The 13,737-nt window shown below is 47.1% G+C and overlaps 1 protein-coding gene and 1 non-coding gene across 2 annotated transcripts; both read left to right on the top strand.

The window, feature by feature from the left end:
* Positions 1 to 4,395: 4,395 nt before the first annotated feature.
* LOC136523927 (uncharacterized) lies at positions 4,396 to 7,070 on the top strand. The gene is made up of 4 exons (XM_066517441.1): positions 4,396 to 5,514; positions 5,711 to 5,772; positions 6,852 to 6,960; positions 7,032 to 7,070. Exons 1-4 carry the CDS (start codon positions 4,396 to 4,398, stop codon positions 7,068 to 7,070), a joined length of 1,329 nt encoding a protein of 442 aa, XP_066373538.1.
* A 5,053-nt stretch (positions 7,071 to 12,123) lies between these two features.
* Positions 12,124 to 12,232, top strand: LOC136524969 (small nucleolar RNA R71). The gene has a single exon (XR_010776312.1). It is a non-coding gene; the product is annotated as a small nucleolar RNA R71 (small nucleolar RNA).
* Positions 12,233 to 13,737: the final 1,505 nt, after the last annotated feature.

Raw genomic sequence — 13,737 nt, 5'->3', positions numbered from 1 at the left:
CGCCGCTTGCTCGGTAGCTACCGAGGGCGTGGGCGCCACCGCAGGCAGCACCAGATCGGCCAACGAGGCCGCAACATCAATGCCGCTCCTGCCTGAAATAGGAGCAACATCGGGCAACGATGTCTGTCTCGCCTGAAGGGCAAGGCTCTTCTTGGGCTCCAGCCCCAGAGAGCGGCCCCGTCACAAGAACCTGCAAGAGGTAAAAGGCATAGGGTCAAAACAGAAAAATAAAAAAGCAGGGAAAAATAGGGGAATCAGTGACCTACTCTGATGCCTTTAGGCGGCAGGAACATTTTGGGGACGAACCCCTGGACCCCTTCCCCAACTCGTCTGGGCGGGACCGTTTCGAGCCTGCTCCCTGCTCCCAGGCAGGGGGGCTCGTCTCCCTTGTCTCTGAGGGCATGGCGACGGAGCCGCCCCCCTCCATTAGCACCTCGGGGGCGGCGGCAGATCCGCCCCCTCCCATCCACGGATCCTCTGTCGGCACCTCGGGTGTGGCGGCAGATCCACCGACTCCCACCGGACCCAAGGACGGGCCCGGCTCTGCTGACCTCATGGACTCGCTCCCCTTTGCGTGGAATGGAAAGGGTCCCTACATGGACCGGTGGGCGTTTGTTAGTGTATCCTCATCCTCCAGGACATTCCAATCCACATTGACAGCTACCTCGTCATCGTCGTCGTCGTCGTCATCATCACTGCCTGTCTCCTCTCATCGATCACGCGCTTGCTGCTTCCGTAGCAACTCCTTCCTAAGCTCCCTCGTCCTTTTGTCCCACTCGGCCATAATATGGTTCGCTTTCACCAGGGTTCAATCCTTCGGCAACGGAGCTGGGCTTTCCTTGAAGAGCAGTGCCCTCAGCTGGTCTCGTCATCCCAAGGTCAGCTTCAAGGGGTCAAAAATTCAAGTAAAAAAGGAGTACAGAGAAAGAAAACTTACGAAGTCAATAAACCCTGGTTTCGGCCGCATTGGGGGATGCCCCAGCACTAGAAACACAAAATCAAGGATGATACCAGCGGTGTCCTTCGAAGGCTCCATCACCTCCTTGATGCGCTGCGCCACTTCAGAGGGAGGGAGCGCTTCGTCGACAAGCACCGTCCCTTCGAATGACGCTCCGGGCGCCATCTGGTGCAGGGGAAGCACGTGCGCCATCAGCGGCGCCACCCTCCTCGCGTGGTAAGTGCCAATGATCCCCGATCCCTTCACACCCCTGTCCTTCAAAGCTTGGAGGGCAGCGAGAAGGTCGTTGAGGTACTTCTTTTCCTTGACCGGGATGCCCCACTTCCACGACCCCGGGGTCTCCTTGATGACGCACCCGGAGAAAACTGGCAGGGGGGCGGCGGCGTCATCCTTGACATAGAACCATTGCGAATGCCACCCCTTATTGGAGGTTGACAGACGCATTAATGGGTACGCTTCAGCCCAGTTGTTGTAGAGGTGAATGCCGGCGCATCCCATCGGCGCGTGCAGCTCTTGCTTCCCGACCCGCTTCTTCAGAAGATTGACGACGAAGAGATGACGCCACAGGTCGAAGTGAGGATCAATCCCCAAGAACCCCTCGCACAGGGCGACGAACGCCGCCATGTGTTGGATCCCATTGGGGGTAAGGTGCTGCAGCTCCACCAGGAAGTAATCCAACAGCCCCCGAAGGAACTTGTGAGCAGGTATGGCGAATCCCCGCTCATGGAAGTGAGCGAAGGACATGACATACCCTTCGGGCGGTGACGGCATGTCCTCATTACCGGGCAGCCGCCACTCCTCGGCGACGGTCAACGGGCGAAGGAGGCCACGGTGAACAAGGCCCTCCAAGCGATGAGGGGTGATGCTGAATCTGCTCCACGGCTCCATTGAAACGACTAGGAGGGGAGCGGATGCGAGTTCGACAGCGGATGCGAGCTTGACGGTGGCAGCGGTGCGAGTGCGGGAGGCTCTGGCGATTGGCGACGGAGGTTGACAATGCAAAGGAGAAAAGGCGAAGTACGGAACCCTGGCGGCGAACCCCGTGGTTTTATAGGGGCGACGGATGCGAGAAGGGCAACTGTCCACCTCGATCTCCGAGCCAGCCATGACAGACCGCCACATCACGTCGTAGGATACGCGCCCGCGATCCCTATCCTTTCCCACCAAAATCACGCTGGACGGTTCGCCTTCTCTAGGCAGACTGGGAGTCTTTTTCCCACCAAGGGAATACGGGTCCAAGGGCCGGCCCAACAGTCTCGACGGCTGTCCCAACGAGGGATGGGCCTGTAAGCGACTAGGACTCAGGTACACGAGTCGCAGGGGGTCTCGATCCACAATCGAGTCCCAGCCAGGCCGACCCTAGATGAAATCCTCGCGAACGGGATACCAGGGTTCCCTTAAAACTATCCGGCTGACAAAAATCGAATCCCACAGCCTTACCCACGAAGGATCCGAAATTACCCCCAGGCGGTTCTATCCGAATCACCCAGGGGCTCGGGAGCTACACCTGTCGGGTGCGCTCGCGCGCACCCTCTGGCGAATCGAAATACCCCCCGAGCGATTCTATCCGAATCACCCGGGGGCTCGGGGGCTACACCCGATAGGTGCGCTCGCGCGCACCCTCTGGCGAATCGAAATACCCTCCGGGTGATTCTATCCGAATCACCCGGGGGCTACTGTCGGGGACCTAATACCGGGGTACCCAATGAGGTGGGACTAATAACCATTGAACGTTGACGCTTCCAGTCAGACAAGAACACTACTACGCTTCTTGCCCGAACGACGGAAGATTGGTTCCGCCTCGCCCGACGGCTAAGGGCTGGCTCTGCCTCGCTCGACGTCCGAGGGTGGGCTCCGCCTCGCCCGACGTCCGAGGGTGGGCTCCGCCTCGCCCGACGTCCGAGGGCGGGCTCCGCCTCGCCTGACCCCCGAGGGTTGGACTCCGCCTCGCCCGACGGCTAAGGACTAGCTCCGCCTCGCCCGACGTCCGAGGGTGGGCTCCGCCTCGTCCGATGGCTAGGGGCTGGCTCCGCCTCGCCCGACGTCCGAGGGTGGACTCTGCCTCGCCCGACGATTGCACCCTGCTCCTTCATGATGACAAGCATAGGGTACGCTAGGACATTCGAGTCAAACGCAGTACCGAGGACCATGCCCTGCACGTCTGCAAGAAGGTACCATCAGGATACGATGGGATGGGCGCTTTAAGCCCTTTCCGACATAATAGTGCCCAAATAGTGTTGTAGGCGTCGACTTTTGTCCCACAGTGTAGTAGGCGCCGCCTTCAGTCCTCGGGCGCGGATACTAACACAGGCATACGATAGCCACTACGGTCCATCACATCATCTACAGTGACGGACGTATGGTCACTTCCCCGATTACTCCCCGAGGGGTCACAGCTCAGCTCTCCGGCACGCCGCACCGTCCGCCGGCGTAGGATGGGACGCACTCACTTGCTAAATGAGGCCAGGGCATGGCCTACGAGGATCAGCAAACACGCCACCTCTGACACGGTCTGCCATGTTAAGCAGGGCAGGCACAGGGAAAAAAGAAGACCTGGCTCCCTCAAAGGAGCTGCTATACCTTCGGCATTTTCCTCTTTCTCCCATCTGTAACTCCTGCTCCCCCTTGGTCTATAATAGGGAGAGCAGGGCCCCCACTAAGGGGACCGACTCTTGACGGACCAGTTCAACACACACAACACATCACGCATACAACCAAGCAACGACAGAGCTCTTGACGCCTTTTCGACCATTCCATCAGAGACCTGGGACCTCTCCCTCTGTCGACCGTTTGTACCCCCTACTACGAACATTTTTCGGTACTGATAACACGAGCAGCGGCAGACTGGGCGTAGGGACATTCGGCCCGAGCCAGTATAAACCTTGTGTCCTTTAGTGCACCATCCGAACCTAATGTGCAACAATTATAAATTTACTAGTCGGTGTTTGTTTGAAACACCGACACGTGTATTATTTTTTTCTCGAATACGCGAAAGATTTGTGTATCATTGCACGAAGAGTTTAAACCAGATTATGTGTGTATTATTATTATTTGCAAGTGAGCGTTGTACCATGTTATTTCAATCAAAGCAGAAAAACGTTGATAGCTTATGCCTGCCAGTCTGGCAACAAAACCTACGTCTCTTCTTCAGCTGGGCTGACCGAGACTATCGAGTTGCAAGTTGGGACCAACAGAATCTTCTTTCACAAGCCCAGTCCTCGTCACGTGTTGGTATAATATAATTACCGTCCTGCCCACCCAATCTTCCCAAAACCAAACCGCTCAAATCTGGCGAGGCGGCGAGGCCACCGCCAAATCACAAATTTCAAAACCCCCACCGCCACCGGCATCTCTCGAGTGTCTCCGCTGCCCCGTGCGCTCGCTCGCCGGTCGCCGCCCGCACGAAGGCGAAGCACACCAACACCAAGCCCCGATCGATGGCGCCGCCGTGGGTGATTCTGCACCGCACTCTCCACCCCGCCAAGGACGACAACATCTCCGTCGCGCTCAGGGAGCTGCCGCGAGTCAGCGTTCTCAACGTGCCCAAAAGCGTCCACCCCGACGCCCGCCACGCCGACAAGTTCCCCTACCTCATCGCCGCCGGCCGCTTAACTCTCCTCCTCTGCTTCTCCAACATGAGCACCGACAACACCGGCCTCATGATGGTGCGGCAGTTCCTCCCGTCCGACAAGTACAACAACCTGCGCCGCGCGACGACCACGTGCGTCGCCGAGCGCATCCCCCAGCGCACCGGGTCCATGCCCGTCAAGTACGACCTCGGAAGCGTCGGCCTCGCACCGACGCCCTTCGGCGGCTGCTTGATCGCCGAGCTCCAGGTCACCAGGCGCAGCGAACGCGCCAAGCTCCTCATCTTCACGGGCGGCCGCCAGTGGTTCCAGCACAAGCCGCTCTACCCCATGTCCGCCGACGAACGGGACTGGGCTCCCGCCGGCGTGGTCGCCCACAACGGGAGGCTCTGGTGGTTCGACCTCTCGTGGGGGATCCTCAGCTGCGACCCCAGCGTCGTCAACCCCGTCCTGCGCTTCCACAAGCTCCCGCCGAACCGCGGTCTCGGTCGGTTCGAGCCCTTCATCCACTGCATCCGCTGCATCAGTGTGAGCGACAACGAGGTGCGGTACGCGGAGATCGGTCGTTACCCAGAGCACGGCGAAGACAAGGTGTTCGTGTGGACCATGACGTGGATCCCTGCGTCACCGCCGAAATCCGGTCCACCGTCTAAATTTCCGCCGAACTCCGAACCACCGACCCTTGAATGGGTGAAATCATACGAGATGAGGTTCTCAGACTTGTGGAGCGACATCACCTACACGACGACTCCCCTGCTCGTGAACCAGATCCCTGAAATCTTGTTCGTGAGCCCCCGGCAACCCAATGTGGTCTACTTCTTTCTGGACAGATTCGTCTTTGGCGTCGACGTGGCCGAGCATCGGGTTCTGAAGGTCGTCAACGACGACGCCCACGCGCTGTTTCATCCGACAGCCAGGCGCTGCGTCCTGCCTTGGGACCTGCCACCCTCCATTGCCAACGGTAACCACGTAACTACACAGTACTCCAACGAACGAGAATGCTATTGTGCTAGAGATTGTTTTGTTCTGTTGTGCTGCATCTAGTGAGTTTCTGATATCATATTTCTGGCCACGATCTTTCTTTCTGCATATCAATACGTAATCATCATGTGGTGCTTGTGTTTCCACTCCTAGTTCCTACTTCCTGTATGCCCTTTGAGGTTAGGAGTTCGGCCATGAGAATTCAGATTCAGCTATGCACCATGGGAAACAGCATGATACTCTTGGGTAGATGTCTCCAAGGATTTCTTTGCATGAGATTAACTTACTTCATTTGTTTGCTTAGATTATAACCCGGTATGGGTCATGACCAAAATCAGGTCAGATGCCTATGCAACCGTTAGATTTCTTAGGTTATCACCGCACCCGGTTTGGGTCATAACCTTTCTCAGGCTATACATAGATCAGATGAGAAAGGAATCAGTAGAATTATAGTATCTATCAACAGTTTGATTTCCGTAGTCCATAAGCTCAATCATTTTTTCCCTCGCACAAAAAGGTTTCTCTTATTAGACAACTTGTATTTAACTTTCCCCAAATAAATAGTAACACTTGAGGGAAATATGTCATGATTATAGGTGCTAGCTATTTACAACTCCTTGGATGTTATATATATGTCAGATTTATGTACTGTCCCTTATAACTGGACTGATAGAGCCGTGGAGTAGCCATTTACAACTCCTTTCCATCGGTTCGATCAGGAATACGAAGGTTTGAGCTGATCAATACTTCAATAGTGTTCTCCATCGATGTTAGTAACAACTTCTGATAATTATGCAATCAAGTTCCCGAACTACATATATACCAGTATTCAGTAGCTGTGAAAAATGTGATTTCGTCGCACAATGCTGATAGTAATTACCAATAAAAAAGTAATTATTTAATGATTCATAGAATTCATGCTAATTGGCACTGTATGAAGGAAGGGAAAGGACCAATAGGATTTCTGGAGATCAGCCTAGTTGTTCCTTATATTATATAGATATGTTGTAGAACTCACCATAACTGTGTGCATGCGTCAAACGAAGTACATCTCCAGTTCGTGTGATATTACAGAGGATAATCTCCAATTGCATTTTAATGTTACTCTGTATTGCTTGGTGTTGTTTTGTATTAACCTGAACTTCTGTTTTACTTTCAATAAATGTCTGTAGGGGCTGCAAAGTCCCTCCAGTTCTGTCAATAAAAAATATTACTCTGTATGATTGATTACTATATGTTCCTAGCACGGTCTCCTCAATCCTGAATTTTTTGCATTCAGTCACCTTGAACTGACTAGCGTTTGCTTCTCTGAAGACATCGTGTAGGTTCGCTCTTTCTTTTCAAGAAAACGTCGTGGATCATCAGCAACAACTCCGGAAGCTTGTGACTGACATGAGGGATATGCAGCAAGGTTTAGGGCTAACTTTCTCCAAGGTGAGCTTATTTCTGCTGGAAAGCAGCAATAATTCTCCTTTGTAAATAATCGCTTGGCGATGTTTATGCAGGTCATAAAGGTGCACAGTACAGAAACTGTGTCCTGTTGAATGCTTTGTCAAACATGGATGTGCTCATAGAATGTGGTGGAGAACACCCTTTTCTCATAGCTGAGAGAATCTGCTCCAAGATTTAGATCACTTTTGCTTTTGCCCATGGACAGAAATTTTCTTCAGGTTGTTTCAGTACTATGCATTCTTCTTCCAGATGTACGTAGAAGTTATGGGTCGTGATGGATAAGATGAATTCATGGTAACATTTTGGTTGCCACAATCTGGTGCTGTACTTTTCCCTGTTGTCTTGAGTTCTGGCATTCGTACTTGTTGCTTCATGGCTATTGTTAGCAACTGCCAGTCCTGGTGAATTGTTAAGTTTGCTTCCAAACTAATGCCTGCTTGTTTGGCCACCACCGTTTGCAGAACACTTAACTAGTTGGCAATTTCTAGTGGTGCTCGGCTGCTGGCAGTTCCAGGAAAATGTAATTAGATCAAAAATCAAGAAATTTTACATGTTTACAGTAGATCAATGTAGGTGTAGGAGTTTCTTTGGTAGATGTCAATTCAATATCATCGTAAACTGTTGCAGTGGGAGCGTTGGTTTTGTTTAACAAAGGGTTTGATGCACCATCCAAGGCCCAGTGACATGGTTTGCGCAGTCATTCGTGACATGGTAGCAATGGTCCTTGACGATGTTTTGGTAGCGATGGCCCTTCACAATGTTTGTTAGAGTCTGACAATAAATTAGCAGATAACGGGGACTAAGGAGCCACACTCATGAGCTAGCGTTTGGGAATCTCAACATTTGACATGAAGTTGTGAGGCCATTGAAGGTGTCAGGACTCTTGAGGGATTTAAACCATTCGTGGTGTGACTGTTTGGCAGCTGGTGATCGACAAAGGCAGTTAGCGATGGAGATATATGTTATTTTGTTTTGTGGTGCGTGTGCCATTTGGCCGTGTTGTTTGGGTCTTCTAGTCCTTGAGATGTGAGGTGTTGTTTTTGAAGTTGTGTTTATGGTTTGTCATTGTTTTTTAAGTTCTTTGCTCAACCATTATTCTAGAGTTTTTATAGGTTTTCAAAATAAAACTCAGAGCTTTCATTGTATGACACTCTCAAGTCTCTCAATATATGTGGTATTTGTGGATCCTCACCAAGGCAATAGTGATGTTATGCCTTTCTCTTCCTTCAACTAAGGCATATGTGGAGCTCATAGGAGTGAAAATAGCATGAAAGAGCATACTTGCAATACATATATTGAAAAGTCAAACCTCGGATCCAAAGAGAGTTGAGTCATACAATCAAATCAAGATGTGCATGTGTGTGGATGTATGGTGGATATATATGGTGGCTAACCTAATTCTACTATGCTCCTTGAAAACATATCTCTCTTTTAAAATTTAGAAATACTTTTGCAAGAAAACATGGGCTATCTTATTCATCTCTTTTTTTTCAGGCGGACATCTGAGTACCCATTGTTTTAGATATCTCGAACACTTGTCCATTTTTTTCCAACTCTTCTTTTTTTATGAATAACTTTTACATAACCCATGCTTGTTTTCTGCAACAAAACTTTTCAGAGATAGCAACGAGAACTTGGAGCATTTATTTGGTGAAAAATCCTATCAAACATATTTTTGGTGTTTACTCCCTGTGTAGGAGTAAGATATTTTTGGGTGGATCTAAACGGAATGGCATATTTTTGCGCCTACCCCCAGTGTGGGAGTAGTGCATATGTGGGTGGTGTGTACGTGATCTTGATTTTAAGAGCATGACAAACCTCTCATAAGGGTCAACAAAGCTTGACTAAACTCAATGCAAAACAAGCAACATATAAGTGGAAGTTTTCCTAGCATAAATATCATGTTTGTCTCTTGTCGGAATTCATACTTTGTCATTCAGGAACTCATCATGAAGCATTTTTATGTTTTTTTAAAAGATAAATTTCCAGAACTTTAGTATCACTTGGAACAAGATAATAAGCAGCTCAGACCTTCTCATGTCATATGCGTCAATTACCTAGACTTAGATCAAACATATGCTACCCACGAGTTTCAAGTTCAGAGTAAATTATTATATCAAAACAGTCTTATCCAAAACTCGGGAGAATTCAAGGCTGAAAACTAGGTACTTGAAAGGAATTATAATAGAGCAACTATTCATTATTTTCATTTAAGAGATTACCTTCGGAGTCCTTTTTATTTAGCTCTTAAAAATCAAACTTAAAGAAAACTTAGACACACACTTTTTATTTTGTTTCCATTTTTTAAATCACACATTACTAATATAGAAATATACAATAAAGATAAATTTTTATTTTGTTTTTAGTTATGCATTTTTTATGACTTATAAATAGTAAAACAAAAGGGAAAGAATTACTTATCTAGATACACGAGGGAAGCTCTTCCCCCAAGCTGATTGTTGGCGTGGTCGAATATTGAAGTTGAGTGATCCTTCTTAGAGCAGTGTTACCAGCAGATGTTCTTCTCGTCCATCAAGAAGTTGGGCTCCCTTGTGCAACATGTGTAGCAGCGGTTCAGGTAAATGTACTTCGGGTGGAGTGAGATGAAGTTGACCGGGTGAACTTGCTCTTGGCCATCCTGCAAAACTTTTACAAGAACAACAAAACTCGTGCAACGGATTAGGATAAAAGGGTTAGCGGTCTGCCGACCAAAGATTAGTTATTCTTGGGATTAGAAATATTTTTGAATTTACAAATCTTTAGTAGGATGTCCTCATGTTTTTTTTTGGATTTTCGGACATAATGCATGCATGGTATTTTTATTTTGACGCCGCCACAGTAAATATTCTTGGGGGATTTTTACACACCGTAGAATTATTCACATGAGGCTTAGGATTTCATAATGCAACAATAAAATTTTTATTTTATTTTCTAAGTGCAAAACAAATGCAGAAAAGTAAATATGCTAAAGCGAAAATAATTCATTCAATGCTAAAAGGTAAATATAGATAATTACCAATTTACCTCCTGACGAGGGTTCGGAGTTTTAAGTCCTCCGGACAGGACTTTTTTTCTAGTCTTGCTTATTCTTTGGGTGCATCTGCCGGTCCCGGAGATGGAGACCTTGATGGTTGCACCTCTAGTGATGGTGACTCTGATGATGATGCCCCCTTTTCCTTCCACACCCGCTTGGTCTGTGTACTTGACTTTGGCGGAGTCGATTCATTCTTTACAACTTCTTCATCTTCATCTTCTTTCTTTGGGGATTGATTCTTCCGGCGTTGGGATGCTCGACGTCTCGTCTTGGGACGAATCTTCTTTGTCTGCTCATAAGTTGTGTAACTATTGAAATAACATCGTACCATTTGTCTAGGGAATTGGAAGTGGACTTGTTCAGATCCGACGTAGATGATCGCGTTTGTAGTGTTAAGGAACGGTCTTCCAAGGATGATAGGTACATCTTCTTCTTCTTCTCCCATGTCAAAAACTATGAAGTCGACAGGGACATAGTGATCTTGTATTCTTACCAGGATATCTTTCGGTATTCCCTCTGGAAATCGGATTGATTGGTCCGCCATCTGCAATTGCATATATGTTGGAAATAAAGATTCATCAGCGAATAAGTAGTCATACATTACCTTGGATATTATGTTGACACCCGATCCGATGTCATAGAAGGTGTTGTGGAAGATTCATTGTCCAATCATACATTCGATCGTCGGTACACCTGGGTCTTCTTTCTTGGTAAGGAATGGTGAAGCGAGGAGGTGGTCATACTCTAATCTGAGTGTGTTGATCATCTTGACGGCTCTTCTTATGGTTGTCTGGCCTTGGTCTTCCTTCTTCTCTGGTTGTTGCTCTTCTTGGTCACTGTTGTCTCTTCGGGCAAATATGTCATCTGTAGATGACTAGGAGAGTGATGTATACGATTTTTGAAAGTAAACTTCTCCTTTCTATCCTTGATTGTGAAGCAGATCTTGGCACTGTTCGCGTAGATGATAGCTTTTGCGGTGCCTAGGAAAGGTCGGCCCAAGATAATGGGTGCCCTTACGTCTCCATCGGTTTCTAAAACCACAAAGTCTATGAGAGCATATGATTGTCCAACTCGCACAATGGCATCTTCAAGAATTCCCTTGGGGTAGAGAGTGACTGATCTACAAGCTGCAAACGCATGTTTGTGTACAATAAAGTGTCTCCATTAATCTTATCATAAATTACCTTTGGCATAATATTCACAATTGCTCCGAAGTCACAAACAACTTCTTGGAATATGTGAGGTCCAATGGCTATAGGGATGATAGGTCTTCCTGGATCACCCTTCTTGACAGGCAAGGAATAATCCTCCCATCTTCCTGTCGATTGTTCTATGTAGCATCCTGCAACATTGTGAATATCGACAAGATTTGCAGTTTGAGATCTTCCGGTTGCCCTGGAATCTTACCTTTGTCGATCGGAGGAACAACAACCGCCAGCTGAGCTATTTGTGATTCTATCATTTTATTAAAGCTATGCTGGTTTTTAATGGCTGAGGATAAGCTATCCATTCTATTGTTTATGTTTTCTAAGATTTTATCATTGGAAGCTAACTTTCTAGATAAGCCCTCCATAATTTTAGCTTGGCCAGAAATTAACTCTCTCGAGGGTGGTTGATTATTGAAATTATTGAAATTATTACCTTGATAGTTACCTTGGTAATTACCTTGGTAGTTGGGTTTCTGTTGCTGATTCCATCCTTGATTCTGTTGAGGACAAGAGTTGTTGTTGATAAAGTTCACATCCTCATGGGTTTCATTACAGTTGTTTCCTGAATACCTGGTGTTTTCAAACTCTTCACACGTCATGCGGGAATCATGTATGTGCATGACTTCTTGCTTCTCATTGGCTCGATCTTCAAGCCTCTTCATCAGCAGATCCATCTTGGCAGACAACATGTCTACCTCCTTGAATTGATGCATACCTTCATCTCTCTTGCGAGTTTGAAGACGTCCTTCATTTCAACCTTGGATGGAGACCATCTTCTCCACGAGAGCTGTTGCTTGTGCAATAGTGAGTGACAAGAATGCACCTCCAGCAGCGGCATCCATATTTTCATGGGTGCTGTTTGTCAACCCATGGTAGAAAGTCTGCATGAGTAGCCAATCCTCTATCCCATGATGAGGAGATTCTGATATGTAGTCTTGGAAGCGTTCCCATGCCTCTAGGACAGATTCATCATGTAGCTGTTGGAAATTTAAAATTCATCCACGCAGAGCATTGGTCTTTCCTGTGTAAAAGAACTTTGCTAGGAAGGCAGTTGAGCAGTTATCCCATGTAGTGTTTCTATCTTTGTTGGCATAAAATCATTGCTTCGCCTTCCCCAAAAGTGGGAATGGGAAGAGGTGAAGTAATATGGCATCTCTGGTAACTCCTTTGATGGTGAAAGTGCTGCAGATCTCCAGGAAGTGTTGGAGATGAGCCCTCGCATCTTTATGTGCCTTTCCACTAAACTAGTTAGCTTGCACCATGTTAATGAGAGCTGGCTTAAGCTCAAAAGCATTGTCTCCAATGTTGATCGCTGGTCCAGTACAGATGTTGGCCGTAGTTGGAGCAGAGAATTGACAAAGAGTCTTGTTGGCCATGGCTTCAAAAACTGGTGTTAAGCTTCGCCTTGTCTGGTTGACTTCTGATCCTAAAGCTAAAACTTTCTTGAGTTTAGCCTTAGTTATCTTGAGTAGTGCTTCTAGATTTTCAACGTAGTTTATCGGAAGGTCAAAACCGGTTATACATTACCCTGCATAAGATATAAAAGTAGATGGCGCCAGAAGGGTAAATGGTTTTCTCGATCACATCAATAAGTACAAGTTTATCAATATTCCATGATTGCCTAGCTACCTTCCCAGGCAACGGCGCCAGAAATGCTTGTTGGTATTTATTAACTTGTCACTTGTTGAGTAGCCACCTAATGTTGTTGACCTTTCTTAACATCACATTTGCTAAGTTGTCATCCCTAGCTATGATGACAGAAATGCTTGTTTACATTCCTTAGCGTCACTTCTAGAATGACACTAGCAAGTACTTTAGTATTTTATGTGACTAGAAAGAATATATAAATGAAAGGATCTGCAAGCGCACAGATAATTTACCATTGTAGCATTTCACCCGAGAGTATTCCAGGTATCGTTATTTATATTTTTACCATAGGGAAGGACTGGCAGTTGGAATATATTGATAACTTATACATATGATGGAGAAGTAAACCATAACCAAACTTCTACTCACAACAGGGGTAAGTCAAGAGATAAATATGATAATTAATGATAAATGATAAATGATCACTCAGAGTACTCCTTTCTAAGGCATTAGCATTGCTAAATAGAAATTAGAGGAATAATTCCTAAGTCATTCTTAATTACAAGTCAAAGCATACGTTGATTAGTGCCATTACACTTGTAGTAATAGCTAAGATCAACTTCATATCTACACATAAGGAATATTACTAAGGAAGATCAAGAACAGAGCATGTCTTCCTTTGTAACTAGATCCTACATGTCCTATATTCGGGGAGTGGACTACAAAGGACTCAATAGGAGTGTCACATCCACGATCTACCATATGGCCCGGAATATAGGGTGCACCCGCAGGTAAACAACGTATAAGCACCACGCTTACACAATGTCGACCACTCACCCCGTGAACTTTAGAGCGAGCGCTATACGAACTTATGTTTGAACATAAAGATAATCTCGCTATACTAAGCATATAATCAAAGTAGACGATGAT

Source organism: Miscanthus floridulus, chromosome 18, assembly GCF_019320115.1.
Source record: "Miscanthus floridulus cultivar M001 chromosome 18, ASM1932011v1, whole genome shotgun sequence".
NCBI lineage: Eukaryota > Viridiplantae > Streptophyta > Magnoliopsida > Poales > Poaceae > Miscanthus > Miscanthus floridulus.
This window is presented reverse-complemented; position numbering and strand designations above follow the sequence as displayed.